The following is a 25,497-nucleotide window of genomic DNA, read 5'->3' as shown; positions in this document are numbered from 1 at the left end:
GAAGGAACTGGCTGTGACCTCACCACTGGAAAGTAGGGTCTGTGGTGAGGGAAAGGGGTGTACTGGTTCTGACAGGAGGAGGATCCACCATGGTAATCAAGTGCCTCTGTGGAGGGGTTGGAAAAGAAATGTTCTAGTTCAGTTTCTTCAGATGTTCGCCTGCTTCCTTAGTGGATTCTCCCCATAATGCACCTCTCCAACTCTCACCATTTGGCACTGGAACTCCTGAAACACCACTTCTCATACACCCCACTCCCTCTCTCCCAGTGGTCAAGGCTTTGGAGCCACTCTTTCGTAATACCAGATTATTTAAAGAGAGAAAAATACAAGACAAAACCTTCTAGCACTTTGTAAACACAGTGAATAACCTCTTGGAATATTTTTGGCTTTATATAAAACAAGGTTTTTAATTGTAAAATATAAGTGCCATTAGAAAATGCACAGGGCCTATCTTTGTTAAAGTAGATTTTTCAATGTTTTACAGAATGACATTTTCAAAAAAAAGTTTTTATAATGAAGTTGTTTATTAAAAACTTCTGAATGATGTGTTTGGAAGTTGTGAACCTGTCTCATTGGGAGGGGGTTGGAGAGAACCTGAGGAAGAACTGGAGTCTAGACATCATTAGCATCCAAGGGGATGGTGGGTGTGATAGAGCGCACAGTGAGAACCCTTCACATTAGCACCTACAAACTCTGCATTTTGAAATGAAAGATCTTTGAGGTAAGCGGCATCATGCTACTTAATAATCTTGGATGCAAGAATCAAAAAACCAAATGGACTCAATGAAATTTCACACCACTGCAAATGCCAGGTGGAGTGCAGTCTTGAGGTTAGTACCGGCTCACCGTCTCAGACGTGGCAGGCTTTAGCATTCGTGTTTCTGCCATATCTTGTGCAGTTGTGACCATCCTCAGGCCCTTCCATGTGGCTTGTCCCTTTATCAAAGCATGCTGCCACGATTCCAGTCATTCTCACACAATGCTGACCAGGAATGGAAAGGGACCCTTTCCAGGCCCTCTAGAGAGAGGAGTCCTTTTATTCACAGGAGCCCTGTAAGTATCTTCTGTCTCATTGGCCTTGATGGTGTTCTGTGCCATCCCCAAGCCAGTCACTGTAGACCAGTGGTGACAACACTGAGCCAAGGGGAGGAGTGGAACTTTGGCATGCGGTTAGAATGAGGAATGGATGCTGGTTGTCCAAGAAAAAAATGTCATACATGGCTCAAGGTGCACAGCTGGTCGTGACAGAGCTAGGACTTGACCTTGCCCACACTTGTGCCTACCCATCTGGTTCAGACGGATTCTTGAAAGGAGTCATGGCTTCACCTGATGTTGCTTGGCCAGTCCAGCAAAGGCGGTCATCGCTGTTCTGAGCCCCATCCCTTGTACTGAGTGAGATCCTCTCATCCGAGGCTCAGACTGAGCTTGCTTTTCTGTGGTCTGGAGCAGTGTCCATAGCAAAGCAGTGCAAATCACTCCAGAGTCCAGCCCAAGACTACGGGACATCCCATGTTAATGTGTGTTAACAGGTGTTTTATGCTCAAAGGCAGTGGGCTGGCCCTTCATCTCTTTGGCTTGTTGACTTGCGTAACTCCACCCCAATGGGTCAGACCTCTGCTAGGGCCCCAAGGACATCCAGGAGCTGCATTCCTGGGAGTGGGTCTGGCGGCTCAAAGCCATCTTTTCCATTGGATAGGAAGAAGCTGAAGGCTTTACGGAGGAGGTGGCAAAGACTTTCAGGTGAGGGGGTGGAGTATTAGGTATACTGACCACCATGGGCCACAAGTTGGGGAGCTGAGATAACAAGACTGTAGGCATGTGCAGGATTAGGGTTGCAGGGGTTGGTCCACCCAGGCTCTTACTCTCCAGGCACAGGCCCTACACTTCAGACTAGAGTTCACATTTGTAAAATGGAACAGAACAAGGGCTAGCCCCCAGGCCCAGGAGGAGATAAAGCAATGTTCAGCCCACCAGCCCGTGAGGATCCAGCTCTTGGAGGGAAACCAGGCAGAGACCCACTTGCTCCCTGGTTGGCTGCATCTGAAATTTCCCTTGTCCCTGATTCTTCCACTTCAACCTCGTTTCTTCCTTTTACCACAAATATTTTGAGCACCTCAATGTGCCCAACTACTATGCAAGTTTCAGTCTGGTCAGAGACTGAAGAATACCTCTAGAGTCCTTTGCATTTGCCTGAGTAATTTATCCTCTGCAAAGCTACCCCAAGGCCACAGTAGAGTGGGCACTGAGCAACTCAGGTGGGAAAATTACTGCTTGGCATGGTGGCTCTGATGGAAGGTTCTATCTGTCTGTGATCTGGGTCCCTGTTCAGAGCTGTTTCTTGCTTGCTACACTCCTGCACTATCACTCTCTTCCCACCCCCGACTCCTAGTTCTGTCTGGGTGCCTGCAGTCGCAGGCCCCTGCCCCTCCACCGGGTCCCTCGCCCCTTATTAGCTAGGGAGCCCTGGTGAATCACACCCGAAAAGGGGTGGGGGCGAAAGGGGGCGGAGCGAGCCCTGCAGGAGAAGACCGCGCGTCTAGGCCTCCTGCAGGCTGTCCGCTGGGGTCGCCGCCAGCCACCGAGCCGTCCCTCTCGCGGAGTGCACAGCGTCGCCCCTGCGCCCCAAGCCCTTCCAGGCTCGAGGCTCCCGCAGGTTATGGCGGACGAGGGTTCGGGTCGGGGGGCCTGGAAACCGCCGCGCGCCTGGTCCCTGCGTCTGGGGCCCGAGAGGCTGGGGGACGGCGGGTACCCAAGACCCCACAGCCCGCCCTGCAGCCGCCCCGCCTGTCCGAGAGCGCCAGGAGGAGGCCTCTGCCGCCACTGACCTGAGCCCGGAAAACCGGCCTTGTCGGGGACGGCGCCCCAGCAACCTGTCGCACAGAAGGGTTGGGGGCTCGAGCTGGAGCCGGCGGGAAGGTCGAGGAAATGACGACTGAGAAGGGCGCCATCTTCATGGAGGAGACGGAGGTGGGGGGCGTGGGGCAGCCGGGGGGAGGGGATGAAGGTGGTGGAGAAGCTGGTGGGGGGGGGGAGAGGAGAAGCTAGAGGTGGGAGCGGAGGCGCACGAAGGCCTGGGGCCCCTGAGCTTGGTGGCCCGGTTGTGGACCCGCTGGAAGCCGTCAAGTGGGGAGCAGGAAGCCGTGAGTGCCCAGGCGAACAGGGCCTACCTACGAATGGAGCACAGCTCTGGGCGCACGCGCCAGTTGTACCTGGTCCCAAGGAGCTACATCATCCAGAATATTTCTGGCTTCTGGGTCACTGCCTTCCTGAGAGGCTAGAGGCCACTATTACAAAGGACATAAGGAAACTTGGGTTGGTAAATATGTTCACTGTCTTGATTGTAGTAACGGTTTCATGGCATGTGTATATATGTCAAAACATGGGACTTCCTGGTGATCCAGTGGTTAAGACTCTACGCTTCCACTGCAAGGGGTTGCAAGTTTGATCCCTAGTTGGGGAACTACGATCTCACATGCCACACAGCATGACCAAATATATATATTTGAACAACATATCAAGTTGTGTAGTTTGTCAATTATAATTTAAAATATAAACGTAAAGTCTTTTAAGAAGGCAGCTATAGTAGTGGCTAGAAGAACAGGTTTTGGAAGCTGGCTTCTTCAGTTGAGTACTACTACAGCTCTCTGGAGAAGGCAGTGGCACCCCACTCCAGTACTCTTGCCTGCAAAATCCCATGGACGGAGGAGCCTGGAGGGCTGCAGTCCACGGGGTCGCTAAGAGTTGGACACGACTGAGCGACTTCAGTTTCACTTTTCATTTTCCTGCATTGGGGAAGGAAATGGCAACCCACTCTAGTGTTCTTACCTGGAGAATCCCAGGGACGGGGGAGCCTGGTGGGCTGCCGTCTATGGGGTCGCATAGAGTTGGACACGACTGAAGCGACTTAGCAGCAGCAGCAGTAGCAGCACAGCTCTCACCTGCCATGGGATGGCTCAGCAGTCTAGCTGAACTACTGGGGCTTGTAACCTCCTCTCTTCAGTCGCTCAGTCGTGCCCGACTCTTTGCAACCCCATGAATCGCAGCACACCAGGCCTCCCTGTCCATCACCAACTCCCGGAGTTCACTCAAACTCTTGTCCATCGAGTCGGTGATGCCATCCAGCTATCTCATCCTCTGTCGTCCCCTTCTCCTCCTGCCCCTAATCCCTCCCAGCATCAGAGTCAAGGAGGCTAATAACAGAACATGCCTCAGAGGATCATATTCAAGATTAAGTGAGCTAACACATGGAAAGTATCCACAGTGTCTGGAACACAGGAAATATCCCATGAATGGCAACCAGCATCTTTTTCACTGGTTCGGTACTAAGACTGGATGGACCTAACAGGCGACTATTGTTTTTGTTTGCTGTGTATCCCTTACTATGGTGAATCGTTGTTTCCTAATCACCCATTCCACGTGACTTTGGTGGACAGAAATTCACAGTATCCAATATCCTTGGGGTATGCAGCCTGTTAATAGTACTCAGTCCCCCTAGATGTAGTGATTGGTCCAAGATGTACAAACAGTAATCCCAGCTGGGCCCCTTAGAGACCTTTCCTGGGATTTATCTATGTTGAATATACTAACATAATGGAAAGTCTTTTTCTTCTGGGCTTTCTTAACTGGCTTATGTAGGCCTTGGACTTCCCTGGTGGCTCAGATGGTAAAGAATCTGCCTGCAATGCAGGAGACCTGGGTTTGATCCCTGGGTTGGGAAGATCCCCTGGAGGAGCACATGGCAACCCACTCCAGTATTCCTGCCTGGAGAACCCCCATGGACAGAGGAGCCTGGTGGGCTACGATCCATGGGGTCACAGAGTCGGACTCGACTGAGTGAGCACAGCACAATGTAGGCCTAGACTGATCTATGCCATGCTCTGCCGGCCTCCCACAGAGGAAGACTGTTGACAATGGGATAAAATGGTACAGAGAAAAGCAGAGTGACGACAGGGAGAATCTTAAGGCTATCCTTTGTGCCCCTGGATCTATCCAGACCTGAAGCCAAACCACTCGTCCTTGATGACTTATGAGCTAATCAATCCTTGGGGCTTTGGGCAGTGTGACCAGTTTCTACTGCCTGACACTGAAAGAGTCTTACATGACAGGTGAAGTGAGTGAGCAGCAAACTATTAGAGCTGGGAATCCTTTAAAAACCAGGTCTCACTGCTACCAAAGCTCACACTTACTTGCCATTTCCTACCTGGGGGGCCAGAGGGGCGTGCTGAGTGACTCAGTATGGAGGGGTTGGGGAGGTGGGAGAGACTTTGAACATGCACCAGGCAGAGCGGCAGAAAGCCTGATGTGAGACTGAGCTTTAGGGGAAACCACTCAGCTCAACCCACTGGGGGAAATCTGTGTCACCTCAGACCTGTAACCCTTGCGAGAAAGTCAAGAAACATGACAACAGGACAATGACATATTTATTTACAATTGGACCAAAAAAAGGCATACAGGCATCTTTTAATTAAAAAAAATGATGATTAAAAAAGTCAGAAAAATTGATGTCTGAACCCTTGATGAGGAGTCTGTTTACTCACTCCCCCCCAAAAGAGAATCCATTAGGGAAAAAAATTCAAGATGTGAATGAACAAGACTCCATTTTCATACTCGACTGCTTGGGTTCCCTTTCCTCCAACCTGATTCTTGGTGGACGCCGCTTGGTACTGCGGAGTCACTGTGAGGCAAGGTTGAGAAAATCACTGGTTTGACTGGTGGAGCTGGTGAGGGCTGCTGGGAGAATATGGGGGTGGGGGTGAGGGGGGTATGTTCCTAGCTTAGCCAGCATCCTGAGCTTTGTCTTGTGGTGGGGGTCCTAATGGGGCTGGAGCAAGGGTGAGCGGCTGTTACTTAAACCCTGACCCCAGGGTATGTTTGGTCTCTTGCAACTTGAGAGCAAAGGTCTGTGACAGGCATAGGGGAGGTCAGGGGTTAGGAAGAGGGGGCGCCAATGAAGAAGCCAGGCATCCGTGTCAGCTCCTCTTTCTAACTTAGGCTCCTTGCTTCTTCCTGGGACTCAGGGAAGGAAGGACACAACTTACTTTCCACTCTCCTTCTTGCAGGTAGTGTTCTGGGTGTTCCCCAAAGGAGGCAAGAGCTCAGACAGGAAGTTAAGGGGCAGGGTCTGGCTAAAAGAGCTGTGTGTGGGCACTGAGGCTGGGGGATGTCAAGGAGAGAATGCCTCTTCCCAGCCACCGAAAGAGGAGATCTGAGGTCTCCAGGCCTTGTCCTGCCTTGGAAGTGGGGGAGGAGAGGGTTCCCACCAGCACACACTGCAAAGAGCAGCACATCCCCCTCCCCGCCCAACCCAGGAAGGGGCTGAGGAGCAACCTGAGGGGTGAGGACCCTCATCCAGACAGACGCGTGAATGCTTCGTTTGGCTCTGGAAATACTTGACCCCAGATCCAGGGTTTCTTGGCACGAAAGACAGTTCATTCCAAGTCTCTCCTCTGGTCCAGCAAACTCCTGCTGCTCTGAGCAGGGGCGATTCCTGCTGTCCTGGGGCACTTGGCGCCCAGTACTTCTGGGGGATTTCCTTGGCTTAACCAAGATCTGGGCTTGCTCCCAGTGACAAGATGACCAGAGGCCTGGTGGGGAGCCCTGCTTTGAGCGGCCCTGGGAGGAGGCTAGGGAGGAAGGAATAGGGAGGGGAAGGGGCTGGAAGAGGCTGGTTGGCACTGAGGATGCGAGTCCGGGCTGAGCTGTGCTTTGTCGCGGCATCAATGGTGAGGACGGGCAATGAGAGGCTCAGAAACCTCCCTGAAGCCCCGGGCGTTTCCTCTTCCAGTTAGTTGTGGGGTAGCCAACAGCCCTGAGGAACTGAGGTGGAGACAGTGACCAGAACCCAGTGTCTCGGTGGATTTATCCATCCTGGATCCATTTGTTAAAAAAAAAACTAAGGGAAAAAAACCCCAAACCAAAAATACACCTGAATAAACAGGTCCGAGAGTTCCTGCTGGAGGGAACTTCCTTAGCACTGAAGAAAAACAACCCACAAAAAACTCATCCCCCATAGAACTGCAATAAGATGATGAAGAAAATGCGAGATTTATCTACAGGCCTCCCCGCCCCCCACGCAGCCCCAGGATCCAGGAACACTGTGCCAGGAGTTACATTCCAAACGAGCAGGAGTTGTTTTATTTTGCGTGCCTGCACTTCCCTGTGCGGGGCGGCTTCCTGTCCGTGGATGCAGTGGGCCAGACCGTGGTCCACCCCCATCAGTCTATCTTCACAGCAGCGTAGATCTTACGGACAAACATGTAGGCTGCATAGAAGCCGATGGTGCCCGTGAGGAGCCAGAAGGACAGGACCATGAGGGCCGTGTAGCCAAAGTAGAGGAGAGAGGGAATGAACTCGACGATGTCCAGCTGGGGCGCGAACAGGGAGAGAAGGGGGACACTCAGTGCCAGCCTGCTGTGGCCAACCAGGTGTCCCCCAACCTTGGCCCGGACCTCGTGGGCAGGCAGTGAGGGGCAGGTGGGGCACACGGCCAGAGTGAACCTTCATCAGCACCAGGGCCTGTGCTCCGCCCTGGATGCTCACGACCACTATGGTGGGTTATTAACCCATTTTACAGAGGAGCTGGGATTCGAACCTGGAGTCAGAGGGCTAGGAGCCCAAGGCCCATATCCACTGACCAGGCCATTCCATGTCGGAGTAGGAGTCTTCCTGGGGAAGGGCCTGGGAGCTCACTGGGAGATGGGGCTGACCTCAGGGCCCACTGCCAGAATGACGAAGGCAGGAAGGCCACAGCTGCCACTTCCCCACCCTCCACAGCCCCCAGAACCTTGCAGGGAGACTTGCGGATGGCTGGAGCACAGAAGTCGGGGGAGGAGAGAGGCGTTCACAGCTCCTGACTGTGGACCAGGGTCACCATGAGCCTGTCTCAGCCTCTGGTGCTCTCCGCCTGAGTGTGCTCTGTCACTTTTATTACCGTCACATGGGAGTCCTGGGGAGTTGATCCTGGAGCATCTGAACCCCTTAGCTGAGTTCTCAGACCTGGGCAGTGATGCCAGGGAATCTGTCATGTGCCAAGTGGAGCTAATCTGGGACCTTGGTATCAAGACCTTCCTGCCCACCAGGGCCCGAGTGGGGCCTGTTCCAGGGCTCTTGGGCAGACACATGGTCACAAAATGCCAGGAGTCCACAAGAAAACAGTAAGGGTCACTGTTTGAGACCATCTCCCTGAAGTCAAATAGCCACAAACTGGGGGATGAAGGCCATGTCTTCCAGCTCAACCACCCATCTCTCTTTATGGGCTTTCTTGTGGCTGAAGGTGGGGTGAAGGTGATGGGGGGGACAGAGTAGTGGTAAATCCAGTGAAAACCAGAAAAGGAGTGAGGCAAAAGGCGGTGCTAGAAAGTTCCTTAGAGTTCAGACAGGCCAAGGCCATCATGTTTCAGACAAGGCTCTCGGGCTGGCTTTAGAGCAGAGAAGAAAGCCTCGGGCAGAGGCAGGAAGGGCAGGAGGCTGAGCTGTGACCTTTGTGTAGGCGGCTATGGAAGCAGGCTTCACTTGCCCAACACTGGCTCTTGTCTTCCTTTTTTCCGGGGTCTTGGGTACCCACTCCCTACTCTGTGGTCCTGTTGGGGCTGTCACTCCAGTACAAAGCCTAAGCTAGTCAATCAGAGTACACCAACCTACTGGACATGAGGAACAGTGAAGGGTGACATATAACCTGGGCCAGTGAGCATCTTCCCTGGGACTGATAGTATGACGACAGAGGACTGGGCCAGTGAGCATCTTCCCTGGGACTGATAACATGAGGACAGAGGAAACACTTTCTTTTATCGCTAGGGCTGCAAAGCTAAAAAGAGACTCTACGGCTGCTACTGGCCATCCTTCTACTTTGTGAAAAGATCCTACCTGCAGACTGAAGCCAAGAAAACACACACAGAGCTGAGGTATAAACACAGAGCCCTGATAACCATTTAAGCTGCTGGATCTAACCAAGCCTGAAGCTGTACTTCAACTTCTTATTAAAGTTACATAAGCCAAAACATTCTCTTTTTTTGGCTTAAGCCAGCTGCAACTGGGTTTTGGTCACTTTCCATTCAGAAGAGTTTCTGATAAATAGGGGCTGTAGAGAAGGGAAATTAGATTTGTTTTGCAGGATTCCAGCATTAAGATTGATCTGAAGATGGAGTTTGCAGTAAGGCAGATTTCAGTGTGAATCAAGGAAGACCTTAATAATGACAGGAGCTATCTAAAGAGAATGGGAGGTCAGGAGGGAACGCCCTCCATCACTGATGTGCTAGAGCAGGGCTCAGCAAGCTTCTTAAAGGCACAGGTTATATTGGGTTGGCCAAAAAGTTTATTCAGATTTTTCTGGAAGATAGTATGGAAAAACCGGATCGAACTTTTTGCCCAAGCCGACAGCTGAAGCCATGTGGTCTCTTGTCAAAACTACAATACTCTGCCGCTGTAGTGTAAAAACAGCCTGGACAACAGGTAAATGAATAACCGCCAATAAAACTGTTTACAGCAACAGGCCTGCTAGCCCACAGGCCACCACTGACTGACTCCTTAGCGAGGTGATCCTTTGTTGGGATTGCTGGAGATGGGGCCAGTCAGGGAACTGGAAGCAGGGGTGGAATTCTGCACTCAAATATCTGGACGGTCCTTTCCAACCTGATGTTTTTGGGAAAGGGAATTCCAAGCTTCACTTGGTCAGCCTATGGCTCTAGTTTAGTTTCAGAATACAGCTTGGTTATAAGCAGAGGACTTCCTGCTTTGGAAACCCAAAATACAGTGGCTTAGTCCCGGAGGTGACACAGGGGCCAACCAAAGCAACTCCCAGACTCCCCTCAGTGGCCCATCTGATTTCTGTGTTATGCGCACATCTACCAAACCTGTTGTGGGGATCTGTTTGGACTCTTAAGCCACCCTCTGGGGACAGTGAGCTCTGTGAGTACAGCTGAGCCCCTCAATCTGAGTGCTAAAGCCTGCTTTAGCAGTTTCTGTTCTTATCTCTTTAACTCTTCTCGTTTACATTTATTCTTTCGTGTTACTGTTTTTTCTCCGTCTTCTTGAGGTGAACACTATTACCTTACTTCTCTTAAAAGCACTGTAAGGTGATACACTTCCTTTTAGCTCTGCTTTGGTTGTCATCTCACAGGTTCTCCATACAACATTCTCATTGTCGTTTATCCTGAAGGCTTTTGTCACCCAAACATATTCTCTTTCCAAAAAGGTTCTGTTCTAAGAGCAGGAACAGTTCTAGAATGACCTTGGTCCTCCCCATTCTTGGTAGAAAAGTAAGATTTAGACACTAGAGGTTTTTCCCCAGCACCCCCTCCCTACAGGCCTGCCCTGAAAGGGCAAAGGGGCTCCCTCATGCAGGGTGGTACCTTGTTAACAAAGTAAAAGATGGCATAGACCAGGACATAGAATGCAGATCCCCCGGAGACTAGGAAATTCCTCCACCACCAGCGGTAATCCTGAGAAGGAAACAGAGAAGGGTCATTGCTGTCTCCAGGCTGAATCTCTTCCCCAAGTTTCACAGTTGCCTGAGGAGCTTAAAGACCCTGTATAAGGATGGTAATATTTGGGGTCATGTGAAGGTTTTATGCCTTGACTGTGATGGTGGTTACACCACGGCATGCATTTCTAAAAACTTACACAACTACAGACTAAACAGGGTGAACATTACTGTTAATAAATTACATCTCAATTTAAAAAATCAACAACCAAAGAATACTATTAACATTAGCATCTCGTGAGCAAACGTTCACCACATGCCACGTCCTGTTGTAGGTGCTGATTGTGAATCAGCTCAGAGTTCACGAAGCAGCCCTCTGAGTTAGGTCTGGAAGGCACACAGAGGTTAAATGACTGCTCAAGAGCGACTGGAGGAGCCAGGTTTCAGCCCAGCCTGTCTGTCCCAGAGCCCTGACTTTGCTCATTCTGCCAAGAGCTAGTCCCCAGATGGAGGGCAGGTTACTGAAATGGCGCCAGCTGTTGAAGAAATCCCTACTGGAGTGGACTCAGTACTCACAAGTACTGTCATGAGGTCGTGGTGACCTCCACCCACAACGAGTCTATAGCTGAACAAGCGGAAGCTCGGCAAGGGGAAGTGACGCACTTGCCCAAGGCCTCAGAAGACATGGAACCACGTGGCGTGGGAAACCCAGTTTCCCTGACCCATTTGATGCTGGCCCCAGCTCCCCCTACCCCCAAGTGCTGGCCACGTTCCCCTCACCTCTGCACACAGCTGGAAGTACACCATGACAATGCTGATCTGTGAACAGGACACCACCAGGATGATGAAGACGAGGAACAGGAAGCCGAAAAGGTAATAGAACTGATTCTCCCAGATCGCCTGCGGATGCATCAGAGCCGGCCTTCAGTGGGCCCGCCCCTGCCCCTGCAGTCCTTGCCTGCACTCGGGAACTCCACCCCACAGTCGGGACTGGCAGGAATGGAGAACCATCATGACACCACTGGGGCCTGTGGTCCTGGCTTGTGCCTGGCCTGGTCTCTCCTCTCTGGAGCAGAGGGTGAGCCAGGCTGTCCCTAGGGAGGGGCTGGGGCATGGCTGATCCTACCATGGGTGGGCCCTAGCCTGAACTCAGCAGCTTGTGGAAAATAACAAATCCCACCCCAATCAAAATTACACAGCAGCCACCACTAGCTGGGGTGGCTCACCATGTACCAGGCACATGCTACATGCTTTATGCACACAACTCCACATGTCAGCCTGTGAAAGGGTGGCCTTTTACAGTGAAGGAGTCAAGGTTCAGAGAGATCAGTGGCTGGCCTGGGGTCACACAAACAGAATACAGGTGGCCTCCTTGGGCAGGCAGCCAACCCATCCCAGGCAGGGCTGGGTGGGCGAGGGGGTATCAGCTGGGCAAACTGGGCCACTCCAGAGGTGTGGTTGCTTGTCCAGCACTTATTTAGGGCAAAGTCCTCTCTCTGTTCTGGACACCGAGCTGGGTCAGCTGGCCTTAGATGGCTCTGAAGAACCCTTCTGCCAGCTTTCATCTGGGCAGGCCTGAGAGAGGAGCAGTCATCATTAAAATAGCAGCTTTGAGTTAAGAAGCATTTCCTGAATGTCAAGCACTGTGCCTTTTAAGGACATTATCATGTTCCAGCCTCATAATGATCCTGAGAATTAAGCATCATTTCCCACATTTTCCTAGCAGTTCCGAGTAACCAAGACAGGTAAAGACATGTGCGGACCCAGAAATCAAAACAGATGCAACAATGCTACTAATAAGGTGGTGACTAATGGCAATATTGCTAACACAGCCAAAGCAGCTTCTAGAAATTTCACTGAGCCCCTCCCACACCAGACCCTGCACACAGGCCCATCTCACTTAACCTTCCAAGCTGTCATGAAAGGCAGGACTGTTACTGTATTTTAGGGTGAAGAATGGGGGCTAAGAGAAGTTAAAATTTCTGTCTGAAATTTCACAGGCAGTAGGTGGCAGAGCACCTGAGCAGAGGGGTGGGGACAAGGCTGGTGTGGGTGAAGGTGAGGGGTGGGAGCAGGTAGCAGTACTCACACTGAAGATGAAGAAAAGCTCGATGAACATGGCACCAAAGGGCAGGATCCCAGCCATTAGAATACTGCAGAGAATGGGAGGGTTAACACTGCTGGGAGACCTGGGCCACTGGAAGCTTCGGGCTCCCTCCTGAGCCAGTGAGAATGAGAGTGCTAACACAGTGGAGTAGGTCTAGTGCTTCTGCATGCTTTTGTACCACTACAGTCATTCAAGAGGTGTGCATCCTTCTCCCCATTTATAGATGGGGAACTGCAGTACAGAGAAGGGGCGTGGCTTGCCCAAGGTCCCAGGCAGTTGTAACCTGTCACCCTGCACCTTTCCACCCCACCCCCGCCCGGCCAACACCTAGTCTGGCTACAACTTGGTCCTCTCTATATTGGAGTGAAGCTGAGCTCTTATGAAGTCTAGAGCCAGCCACGGTGCAGTCCCTGCCGGGGAGGGTACCCTCGTCCACGTCTTCCCAAGGAGACGGCTCAGGGAAGTGTCAGCCTTGTGGACCCCAGAAGCGCCCCCATGGCCCCTGCTGGAGACTCACCCCACGAATCGGTTCATGTACCACCGCTGTTCGGGGATCTGCCGGGGAATCTGGTTGGTGCGCACAGGGTTGTCATATGGCTGCTTACGGAAGCCGAAGTAGTAACCCAGGTAGACCAGAGGCAGGGAGATCCCAAACCACATACAGAGCAGGGCCACCATAGTGGGAAAGGGCACCTGTGGGCACAGCACTGTGAGGCTCCACGAGCCCTGAAGCCCAGGCCAGGGCCATGCAGTGGGGATGGGGACCTTTTGGGTCCCAGGGCAGGAAGGGCTCAGTAGGACACCATAGTGGGGAAGCTTCTACAGACACACCCCACACAGGGCTCCTGGCCAGACCACCCTGGGGTGGACCCCAGCCCTGGGAAAAGCGGAGGGCAGACGGAGGACCAGCTGAGCCACAAAGTGAAGGAGGAACCACGGCATCCCACAGGACCTTGTCACCAGGGAGAATGTGGGGAGAGAACAAGGGAGGGCCTGAGAACCGGAAGGGGAGATGAAGGGTCAGAATAAAGGGAAATCACATGTGCTATGTTAAGTGGAAAAAAAAAAAACAGAAGTACACAAATAGTGTGTTTCCAATTTTGTTCAATGAAAACACCACACTATACCACTAAGTGAAAAGCTGGATATCAAACTGTATGTACAGGACTCCATTTTAATGAAAATGTCCCAATACTTAAATATGCATACACGCCCAGAGAGGCCTATGACAAAAAGTTAACAGCACTTCCTCAGATGGGGTATGGGGGATTGCAACTGATTTTTCATTTTCTTCTTTAATCCCCATTTGCAGTCTTACATTTTTCATGCAAAATGAAAGAAATAAATATCTGTAAAGTATTTAGAACAAAACTTATTCCAAAGTAAGCACTATATGTTTGCTATTATAATTTTACAATTACATTATTCCATTTTAAATACATCTAAAAAGAGGTTGAGATGAGACAGAGGATGAGATGGTTGGATGGCATCACTGACTCAATGGACATGAGTTTGAGCAAACTCTGGGGGATAGTGCAAGACAGGGAAGCCTGGCATGCTGCAGTTTACGGGGTCGCAAAGAGTTGGACATGACTTAGCGACTGAACAACAACAAAAAGAGGTTAGAAGACTGCAAAAATAGGAAATTTCCTGGCTAAGACTCTGTGCTTCCACTGCAGAGGGCATAGGTTTGATCCCTGGTTAGAGAACTAAGATCCTGCAAGCCACACAGTGCAATCAAAGAAAAAAAAAAAGACTGTAAAAACATATTAAAGATCTGCATTAACTTTTCTGTACTTTCCAAAATTTCTACAATGAGTGTTTATGGTGAGCAGCTGGTAATTGGGAGGAAAATGTTGAGAATGAGAAGGGAGACAGGTATAAAAAAGAGGAAGTGAGAGGAAGAACAGGACCCGGTCTTTCCTGAGGGCAGCTCCCAGAACCGCTGGGAAGAACCCAATACTCCGCAGCCTGGACTGTGGGCCCCACCCAAGGCTCTTCAATGGGTACCTCAGTGAGAGGGAGGCAGTTCCCTCCACTGAGGCTGGGATGGCAAATGCCTACCCCACCTCTCCTGCAGCTCATCAATCAAGACCATCTCCCCATCTCCAACTGAGTCTGCAATCCTCATACGGGAGCTGGCAGGGACATGACGAGGAGAGCCTTGTTTTGGGATCCTGACCTCATCAAGTCACACCAGGCAGCTTTCCCTTGGTTGAGACAAGGGAAATTCCCCAGTTGGCCCCTGGACTGTGGAAAGCTCCTTTTAGAGAAGTGAGCTTTAGGCAGCTGTCTGAAAAGAGTCCATGGGAGGGTCAGGGCAGATGGATGCACAGGGCTGGGGAAACCCTGGCCAGCCCTCAGCCCCCAGGGCTGGGAACAGACCTCTGGGGACTCAGAAAAGGGAAGGAAACAGCAGGAAGTCACCTGCGGGGATGGGTCTGAGCACAGCTGGCCCTCCCTGGCTGGGAAGGACACTTACCGCTCCTGACGAGTGCTTTCCCCAGATGAAGCAATTCAATACGAAGCAGATGCCAAAAACCACGCCAGGATACAGTGTCGCTGTCTGGAAGCGAGAGACACCAGGCTGGGGAGCTGCTTCTAGGGGGGCTCTCAACTGCTCCCTAGTCGGGGCACCCAGACTACAGGTTCCCAAGCCCTCCTGTCCTGGAGGACTCAGCACCAAGATAATCCCTTCCAGAAAGCGCTCCCTGACCTCTAGACCACGCGGGCTTCCTGCTCCTCCCTTGCCCTCATTCAAGTTCGTGATCTCATGCTGTTGTGACCCTCACAGATGTGAGGTCTTGGGAGGACCATGTCCTGCTCACCGATGTGCTCCCAGCACTCAGAGCACAGTGTGCTCAGTAAGCATTTGTTGAATAGGAATGACCGGATAAAGCTGTTACTAAACACACTGGTCTGCACCTCAACCCAAACCGTCTAGAGTGGTGGGGAAGCTTTAACTGCGTCTTAAGGGTGGCAGGTGCCGCCTCCAAGCGCGTGATCTCACCTAACCTACAGGCTAGATGGGAAGGACCTCCACTATCTCTTTTTAAGAAGAGGACACTGAGGCCCAGTGATGTTAAATAACCCGCATGCCAACTTCACACAGTCAGCTAAGGGTGCAACAGAGGTTCAGACCCCGGCTGTCTGTCTGACTGCAGAGGTCCCACTTCTGACACCCTGTGGGGCAGTCTATGCAGTCAGAATCTGGGGCTGGGGCTCAGGCAGTTAACCAAAGCTCTAGACTCACAGTTGAGCCTCCTTCACTACTGTGGCTGTCCGAGCACCCAAGAGAGTCGCCCGCCACGATGCCCGAGGCGCCCTGCAATCTGGCGCTCAGCCTCACGGCCAGTTTTATTTATCTTTGGCCCGTAGCCTCCCACACTCACTAACTGGCCACTGCCCCTCCAGTCTCTGACTCTTGCCCTTTATCAAAGGTACAGTTAATAGCATCTCAGGTATCCGCTTCCTGAGTGTCAGTGCTGCATGGTGACCTGCCATGTGCAGTCTCCTTGCATCCGCACAACCACCTGGAGACACCAGCCCCCACTGGACAGATGAGGAAACCAAGGCCCAGAGAGCTGGCCGAGGCCACCAACCAAGGAGAGACCTGGGCCAGGACTGGGGTCCAGGAGATTCCGGAACTTGAGGCTACCCTGCTGGCTGCTTCCATCCAATGGAAACTGTCCTCTCCAAGGCCCAGCTCACATGTCATTTCCTCCTTCCTGTCTGTCCTGGTTTATTCTGCTGTGTAGCAGGGAATCCCCTGTCTATCCTCCTGGCTGAAATTTATGGACTGGCCACTGTGCTAGATATTAGGAAGAACAGGGAAAAAGTTCATATCCACAAATGGAGAACAACACACGTGGCACTCATAGGCACAAGGCTGTGGCCCGGCCCCTCTGGGGTGCCAAAGAGGACACTGAAGTCAGAATCAGGGGAGGAGTAGGAGGCTAAGATTTAACCACCCACACAGGTGCCAGAGGAGAGGCATGGTCGTACACCTGCATGACTGCAGCAGAGGCCCGCCTGGGAAGGGAGGCAGAGCTCCACACCAGAGACGGGTCACAATCTTGCAGAGAAAATGGGGAGGTCTAGCATAGCCAAGGGTCCATGAGAAGGGCAAAGATGCCTGAACATGGCCAAGAGTCCTTGGGATAGAGGTGGGAAGGAATTCATGCACTAGTTGGCAGGAGAACCATCCACACTTCATGGCTGAGGGGAGGCGGGGGGTCATAGGATCGGAGGAGGAAAGGCAGCCACCCAGGTTGTCTGCCTTGGGGCCTGGGTGGATGCCGGCAGACAGGGTTTGTGCTGGGACCCACCCAGGGAGACTTGGAGGCTATCTGGTGGGAGACTTCATCAGGGAAGTCTCACCAGGGGAGAAGAGGGCTGGGTTTTACAGTTCTCAAGATCCCTGGCTCTCAGTACACAGCGGCCCAAGGAAAACATCCGATGCATCAAGCATTCATAGTAGCCCAAGAAAAACACCCAATGCGTGATGAACTCAGGAAACTTTTTTGATCTTTCCAGAACAACTGAAGCTCTTCCATACAGAGGGATTACTAAGTGCCAGGGTATTAGCCAGAGTTGGGCTAGCCTGAGTTCCCCTGAGCTTTTGAAAGTTGTGAGAATGGTTTCAGAAGGCTGGGTCTAGAGGCTTTTCCCAGTTTGGCACCAGGGGTTTCCCTGGTCCTGTAAGGGCTCACTTGCTCTAGGAGAAGGGGCTCAGGACTCCTAGTTGTCCTCCTGTTTCCCAGGTGTTCTCCTCTTTTCTGCTGCCAAGAATTCTCCTCACCACCAGGACAGCGATCGTCAGGAGCTGACCTTCCTCAAGAGGAACAGCGGCACCAAGGCTGGCAAGCAGGCTGACAGTGATGTGGGGCCTGGCCTCTCCCGCCTGTGGCAGGTAATTCTCCCTTTACTCTGCTGGGCAGGGTGTTCTCCTGGCAGCCCTGCTGATCAGGTTTTGACCTTAAACTGTTGACACCTGGGCTTGGCGCCCAACTCCTATTATCCTGAACCCCCTATTTCTACTTGTTTGAGCCATGGGACAACGCAGGCTAAAAATCACATTTCAATTCCCTCTTTTCATCAATGTGGCAACTAAGGCCTTCAGAGGTAAGCACCCACGGGTGAGGTGAGAGCCCAGGGCTCCTCCTTGGGTGCACCCCTCCCACCCCTCGTGCTGCTGCCCAGCCTCTGGCCTTGAACATCCCCCAGGACATGCCTCTGCTGCTCCCAAGGAGCCCAGGAGGAAGCGCCTCGCTCCCCACCAGCACAGGGAGGAGGTTTGGGACACTTACGCAGAAGGCCCCTTTCTTCCACCGATGGCCCTTCAGAGTGCGGTACAGACGGCCAGCTGAAAATCCACCAAATACCCTGTGGGGAAATGGTGGGGTTCCACACCAAGGAGACCTGTTAGCTGAAGCGGAGGCCACCTAAGTCAGCCCCGAGCCCCTCAGACACACCTACCCCATGAACATGAAGAGGAAGCAGGCCGTGGTCATGAGTGCTCCCCGGCTAGAGGGTGACAGCATCCCGAGCATGGCCACAACTGAGGAGGGAATGGGAGAGAGGGGAAGTCAGGGTCTCCAAAGCCCAGGGCCCCATCCAGGCTGGCTGACAGGGCCCCGGCGCAGGTGAGGCTAGACGAGGCTCCCTTCTCCCTCAGCCCTCCTCTCTACAGGAGAAGACTGGGTCTTAGCTGGGGTTCAGAGGGGTGCAGCAGTTACTATACATCAGCAAAAAAAGAAAAGTGGGCAGACTGACTTCAGCACTGCCTAGAGCCCCTATATAATCATTTTGGGGGGTGTTTTCTGAGAAAAGAGACCTGATTCCAGTCTAATCCTGGCATGGAAAGGGGTAGGTCATATAATGCCTGGCTGCAAAAGGAGGCCAACCTCCCCATGCTAATCCGTGGCTTCAGTGGCAGTGTGGCTGTGCGTGGGCTATGGACGGTGCTGGCAACATCTGAGCAGCAAAGCGCTGGGGCCTCTGGCTGAGAGGACCAGCCCTTCTGCCGGGACAGATGCTTCTGTCTGGCCCAGAGATGCTGACACATCCCTCTGCCTCAGGAAGGGAAGCCTACTCCTCTCTCAGACTCAGGCCTGTGCTTCTCCCTCCGCCCAACCCCAGCCCCGCAGGGCCACTCACAGATGACAATAAGGATCATACAGAAGAGCTGAATGCCCGAGCCCAGCAGGGAGCTGAGGATCATGGGGTACTGCGGGGGCCTGAAGACGTCGCCGTGCACCAGCTTCCAGCCAGACTCTTCCATGGTGTCTTCCTGCAGCAAAGGGCCAGACAGTGAGGCTCTTCCTGGGCTCCGAGGAGGCAGCTCCTGCAGGGACCACCCCTAGGACCCACATCCTCTGATTGGGGCTGAGGGTCCCTCAGATGTGTCAACCAGCTCCACTCTTACACAGGAGTGTGAGTGAGAAAGTACTTCCCAGAGGACTGTCACATGGGGAAAGCAGACAGCCATATGAAAGGAAAATTTCCTCCCCACATGCCACAAACCTACTGCATGAAAAAATAATGTAAACCAACACACTAAAACACTGTGATAGTTTTTGAGTGGTATATTTACAAGTTTTTGGGGTTTTTTTACTGATTATAAAAATGATATAAACACACCTTATTTTACTGTGCTTCATTTTACAGCACTTCACAGATACTGTAATTTTTACAAATCGAAGGTCTGTAGCAACCTGCGTCAAGCAAGTCTACCAGCACCGTTTTTCCAAAAGCATTTCCTCACTTCATGTCTCTGCATCACACTTTAGTAATTCTTGCAATATTTCAAAACTTTTCATCATTATTATATTTGTTATAGTGCTCTAGTCTCAGTAATCTTTTTTTTTTTTTTAAATTATTTATTTAGTTGGCAGCACCAGGTCTTAGCTGTGGCACACAGGTTGCAGCACACAGGATCTTTAGTTGCAGCATGTGGGATCTAGTTCCCCGACCAGGGATGGAACCTGGGCTCCCTGCATTGGGAGCATGGACTTCCAGCCACTGGACCACTGAGGATCAGTGATCTTTGATGTTACTACTGCAACAGTTTGAGGCTGCCATAAACTGTGCCCATAAAGATGGCAAACAATAAACGTACGGTCTGAATGCTCCATCAACGAGCTGCTCCATCTCTCTCCCTCTTCTTCAGCTTCCCTATTCCCCGAGGTATAATATTGACATTAGGCCAATTAATAACCCTACAACGGCCTCTAAATGTGTAAGTAAGAGGAAGCGTTACATGTCTCTCACTTTAAATCAAAAGCTAGAAATGATTAAGCTTAGACAGGAAAGCCTGTCAAAGGCTCAGACAGGCCAAAAACTAGACCTCTTGCACGAAATAGTCAGCCAAGTTGTGAAAGCAAAAGAAAAGTTCTTGAAGGAAATTAAAAGTGCAACTCTGGTGAATATAGGAATAAGAAAGCAAAGCAATCTTATAGCTGTTATGGAGAAAGTCTGAGTGGTCTGGAGAGAAGATCAACCCAGCCATAAGATCCTGTTAAGCCAAAGCCTCATTCAGAGCAAGGCCCAACCCTCTTTAATTGTGTGAAGGCTGAGACAGGTGAGGAAGCTGCAGAAGAAAAGTCTGAAGTTAGCAGAGGTTGGTTCATGAGGTTTAAGGAGAGAAGCCCATCTCTGTAACATAAAAGTGCAAAGTGAAAAAAAAAGAAAAAATGCGAAGTGAAGCAGCAAGTGATGATGGAGAAGCTGCAGCAAGTTATCCGGAAGATCTAGCTACATTAACAGTGGCTACACTGAACAGACTTTCAATATAGACAAAACAGCCTTTGATTGGAAGAAGATGCCACCTCTGACTTTCATAGCTAGAGAGGAGAAGTCAATGCCTGGCTTCAAAGGACAGCCTGACTCTCTGTTACAGGCTCATGTAGCTGGTGACTTTAAGTTGAAGCCAGTGCTCATTTACCACTCCAAAAATTCTGGGGCCTTGAAGAATTACGTTAAATCCACTCTGCCTGGATGACAGTACATCTGTTTACAACGTGGTTTACTGAATACTTTAAGCCCACTGTTAAGACCTACTGCTCAGAAAAAAAAAAAAAGACTCCTTTCAAAGTATTACTGCTCATTGACAAAGTACCCGATCACCCAGGAGCTCTGCTGGAGATGTACAATGAGATTAATGTCATCTTCATGCCCATTAACGTCTATCCTGCAGCCCGTGGGTCAAGGCATTGTCTTGACTTTGTGGTCTTATTTAAGAAACATATTTCATAAGCCTAAAGTTGCTGTAAGACAGTGTGATTCCTCTGATGGATCTGGGCAAAGTAAATTGAAAACCTGGAAAGGATTCACCATTCTAATGCTGTTTTTTGTTTTTTTTTTTTTTTGGCTAAACTGCGCCATGTGGAATCTTAGTTCCCCAACAAGAGATTGAACCTGCGCACCCTGCACTGGAAGCATGGAGTCTTAACCACTGGACCACCAGGGAAGTCTCAGGATTCATCATTCTAGATGCCATTAAGAACATTAGTGGTTCATAGGAAGAGGTCAAAATATGAATATTGATGACGTTGATTCCAAGCTTCATGGATGAAATTGTGAGGTTCAAGATTTCAGAAGTAATTGCAGATGCAGTGGAAGCAGCAAGAGAACTAGAAGTGGAGCCTAAAGACTGGACTGAATTGTTGCCATCTCACGATAAAATTTTAACAGGTAAGGGGCTATTTCTTGTGGATGAGCAAAGAAAATGATTTCTTGAGATGGAATCTACTCCTGGTGAAGATGCTCTGAGAATTTAGCAAATTTCACTGCTGTCTTATTTTAAGAAATTGCCACAACCACCCCAAGCTTCAGCAGCCAACACTCTGATCAGTCAGTAGCCACTAACATTGAGGCCAGATAAAGATAATGACTAGATAAAGGCTCAGATGTTGGTTAGCATTTTTTAGCCCTATTTTTAAATTAAGGTACTTCTTTAGACATACTGCTACTGCACACTTAATAGACAACAGTACAGTATAAACATAACTTTCACATGCACTGGGAGACCAAAAGTTTGTCTCACTTGCTTTACTGTAATAATCACTTCATTGTGATGGCCTAGGACCGAGTCCACAATATCTCTGGGTATGTCTGTACGTGCTCTTACATGTGTAATAAAGTAAAAAAAAAAAATTCTTTAGTATGATACTCAAATGAACAAAAAGTAGTAAATGTGTATCACAGACAATTTTTTAAAAATCCAGAAAGATTGAACAAAAAATATAAAACTTGTAAACATTTAAGGATTAAAAACTAAAACCAGAAAAATATAAAAATGATTTACATATTTAATAATACTGTGTTTTGATCTATTTCCTTAGCCCTTTAGATATGTACATGTGTGTATGTGTATATAGCTTTTAACAGTAAAACTGGGATCACACTGTATTTACTTGGTTACTTTCAGCTGAGGGATGGTCATGAGCATTACCTCATGTCAGTAAACACTCTCTACAATTATTATTTAATAGCTGTACAGTTTTTCATTATACAGCTTTATTATACTATAACCAAATTATTATTATGGGATATCAGGCTATATTCAGTTTATTTAAATTATGAACAAGTCTGCTATGAATATTTCTAGATCAAATTTTTGTGGTTTTGATGCTCAGGGAACTAAGATCCCACATGCCACATGGTGAGGCCAAAAATTTAAAAAAAAAAAAAGAAAAGTTAACTTTTTGACTGTTTATGAAACTTACTGTCAATTAACTACTTTTCAGAAAATTACCAGTTTACACTTGTACAGGTGGCATGAAAGGTGCTTATTTCACATTAACCTTGCCAACAATTAATACTATATATACAGAGCTGTGCTAATTTAAGGTCCAGAACTGTCTTCTGATGATTGAAACTGCAAGTGCAGGGCTTGATATTGTGGTTTAGTTGCTAAGTTGTGTCCAACTTTTTTGAAAGCCCATGGACTGTAGCCTGCCAGGTTCCTCTAGCCATGGGAATTCCCAAGCAAGAATACTGGAATGCATTGCCATTTCCTTCTACAGGGGCTCTTCCCGACCCAGGAATTGATCCAGCGTCTCCTGCATTGGGAGGTGGATTCTTTACCACTGAGCCACCACGGAAGCCCATGTTGGGGACTTATGCCTAAGATAAAAACACTTTTTTACATGTTTATTAGCATGTATCCTTGTATGTGTTTTTTGTTCATCAGCACATTAGAGAACTTTAATGTTTTTTTATACCAGTTCTTTTAACCATCATCTTCCTTTTTAAAAACATTTATTTTTAATTGGAGGATAATTACTTCACAATATTGTATAACTATCATCTTCTAAAAAATCTGTTGCATATATTGTTTGCCATTTCACTTTTCTGTTTTGTTTATTTTGACATAAAGGATTATTATGTATGTCAAATCAATATCAATCAAATAAATCAATCCAGTTTTCTTCCATTATGAAAGCTTGGAAATTAGAAAGCTGGGCTTCCCTGGTGGTCCAGTGGTTAAGAATTTGCCTGCCAATGCAGGAAACAAAGGTTCAATCCCTGGCCTGGGAAGATGCCACATGCTGCAGGGCAACTAAGCCCATGTGCCCTAGAGTCTGGGCTGTGCAAAAAGAGAAGCCACCACAATGAGAAGCCCTCACACTGCAATGGAGAGCGGCCCTCGATTGCCACAACTAGTGAAAGTCTGTGTGGAGCAATGAAGACCCAGCACAGACAAAAATAAATACATAAAATAAAATAAAAAAGCAAAATAAAATGAGAAAATCTATCCCAAGCACTTTGAGTCATTAAACGTTTGTTTTCCTTTTTAATACTTTCAAGGTTTATGCTATGAATGATCACACAACCCTCCACCCCCGCCCCCAGTCCTCGTCTGGGAGGCCTGGAGCTCTACTGCTAGACCACCCTCCCTCTGCAAGTCCATCCCTCCCCAGCCAAGACCTCGTACAATGTCATCCTCCTTATTATAGTTGGCGATGTCCTTCCGCAGGGTCCGAATGATAATCATGCTCAGGATGCCTGAAACAAACGGGGCGGTGGGGGGCGGGGAGGAAGAGAAGCCGTCAGCACTGCCAGCTGAGTCTTCTGTGCTGCTGGTCCCCCCGGCACATGTGGCTTTCTTCAGTGGGAACTGGCTACGCAGTGGCCTCAGGTCCTCTCCTGGGCAGGGCTCCAGCTCAGTGACCAGGGGAGGAGCAAACAGAGGGTCACCCCTCAAGTGTCGGGGGAGGAATGAGCTGCTGGGATTGGTGGAGGCTGTCACAGGACACTGCTTCCACTCTAGGGAGAACAGCATCCCTATTCCTCCAGTGATTGGTCCTTCTAACTTCCCAGGCTCACCTCTCTGGTTATTTATTGCTTTTGGTTATCAGGTCATGGCCCATCTCCCTCTCACCTGTGTGCCTATAACCCAGGCTACTGCTTTTGCCTTAACTAGGACTCACACTTCAAGACATCTCCTCTCGACACACCCTAAACAGTTCTGAGGCCCCCATTGGCCCTGGCATGGGCTGTTTCTCTCTAGGCAGCGGTATAGCAGCTAAGACAACGGATTATCGGACCCTGAGCTAACTTACTGCTTTTAGGCTTGGCTGGAAGGAGGCGGGAGGCTTGTGAAGTGTTTATTAGCACCACAGCTGGTCCCAGGCTAAAGGTTTAATGAAGACAACATTATCTTTACTTCCTCTCTGATACTGAAAAGATCAGTTATGTCCCCTGCCCTCCCGCCCTCATGTCATCTGGCTTCTCACCAAGTTTGTCCCACAGCAGGGCCATGTGACCCTGGCTAGAAGAGTCCTTCCCTGGGTCTCTGAATGTGGCTCCTCGTTCAGAGAGGTCTTCTCTAAGGCAGCCTTCACCTCTCTGCACTTAGCACTTAGCACTACCTGGAATTCCATCAGTCCGGGGCTTTTCTGTCTCTCTCCTGCCACCCGAGTATAGACGGTGAGGGCAGAGGCTGGGTTAGTTTTGCTCAACACCATATCCAGCGTGTGGCTGGGGCCCCAAAAGGGTGAGCAATGACGAACCCTTGTTGAATGAACCAACGAAGGTGTGTGTGAAGAGAGGCGCAGTCTTCCCCGGGGGGCCCTCCAGAGTGGAGGCTGAGTCTTGTTCATCTCTGTGTACCTGATGCCCCCACAGAGCCCTGATGTCCGTTTCTGACCTACACTGGGCTCCAAGAACACCCTAGAAGTCCCCTGTGAGCCATGTGACACCTCAGGCCCTTGTTCTCTCCACCCTCCAGCCCACAGCTCTCACCTGACAGGAAGAAGACCACCACGACGGAGTTAATGATAGAAAACCAGTGGATCTGCACATCACTCATGGTGAGGTAAGTGTCCCAGCGAGAGGCCCACTTGATGTCACTTTCCTGGCGATGGGGAGGAAGTGCTTGAGAGCCAAGCCTCCTGCTTGACCTCTCCCGCCCGGCCGAGCCGTCCTCCCCTACAGCTGCGGCTGCAGCCCCTTCTCACCTCCCAGTGCACAGAGTACGTGAAGTACAGCTGATTCTCCTTGGTGGGGTCAATTTCTTGGGGCGAGGAGTTGGTACCCTCAGGCAGGGTGCATGAGCTCTTCTCGTCTGCTTTGAGGTCTGTGAGAGACAGAGACTCAGTCTGTTCCTGGGAGGGCAGGTGCCACTACCCAGGGACTGTTCTGGGGGTGTACACAGGGGTGGCATGCTACTGAGAAGAGGCTAGGAAGAGCTGGCAATGACAGCTTTAAAACTGTGCTCCCTGGAGCCCTGACTTTTCAAAGAGCCTCAGGGGTTGCAGAGAGCTGTGTGCAGGGAGTGGGTCTGAGTCCCTGTTTAGTCAAACAAATTCTTCCTTCACTCATAGCAAATATCCACCTGCTCGTCCAGTCAGTCCCATTCAACACGCAAACACCACCAGCCCACTGTCTCACACGCTTCCTCGTTCATTCAGTCCCCAGAGTACCGGCACTCTAGCAATCAGTCCTCAGTCACTTTCTCCCTTCATTT

The 25,497-nt window shown here is 50.2% G+C and overlaps 1 protein-coding gene across 2 annotated transcripts in view; it reads right to left on the bottom strand.

Annotated features, from left to right (window-relative positions):
* Positions 1–5,402: 5,402 nt before the first annotated feature.
* The window catches only part of TM9SF4 (transmembrane 9 superfamily member 4), a 52,486-nt gene continuing 32,391 nt past the window's right edge, over positions 5,403–25,497 (bottom strand). For both annotated transcript variants that reach the window (XM_005887902.2, XM_005887903.3), the window contains 12 exons: positions 24,989–25,107; positions 24,774–24,885; positions 23,464–23,534; positions 18,684–18,816; positions 18,003–18,084; positions 17,834–17,909; positions 15,007–15,090; positions 13,042–13,217; positions 12,507–12,570; positions 11,198–11,317; positions 10,347–10,436; positions 5,403–7,364 (listed from right to left, as the gene is read on the bottom strand). In XM_005887902.2, coding sequence (XP_005887964.2) covers positions 7,215–7,364; positions 10,347–10,436; positions 11,198–11,317; positions 12,507–12,570; positions 13,042–13,217; positions 15,007–15,090; positions 17,834–17,909; positions 18,003–18,084; positions 18,684–18,816; positions 23,464–23,534; positions 24,774–24,885; positions 24,989–25,107 — 1,277 coding nt within the window. In that variant the 3' untranslated portion in view covers positions 5,403–7,214. The remainder of the gene's footprint in view (positions 7,365–10,346; positions 10,437–11,197; positions 11,318–12,506; positions 12,571–13,041; positions 13,218–15,006; positions 15,091–17,833; positions 17,910–18,002; positions 18,085–18,683; positions 18,817–23,463; positions 23,535–24,773; positions 24,886–24,988; positions 25,108–25,497) is intronic.

Source organism: Bos mutus, chromosome 13, assembly GCF_027580195.1.
Source record: "Bos mutus isolate GX-2022 chromosome 13, NWIPB_WYAK_1.1, whole genome shotgun sequence".
Taxonomy (NCBI): domain Eukaryota; kingdom Metazoa; phylum Chordata; class Mammalia; order Artiodactyla; family Bovidae; genus Bos; species Bos mutus.
This window is presented reverse-complemented; position numbering and strand designations above follow the sequence as displayed.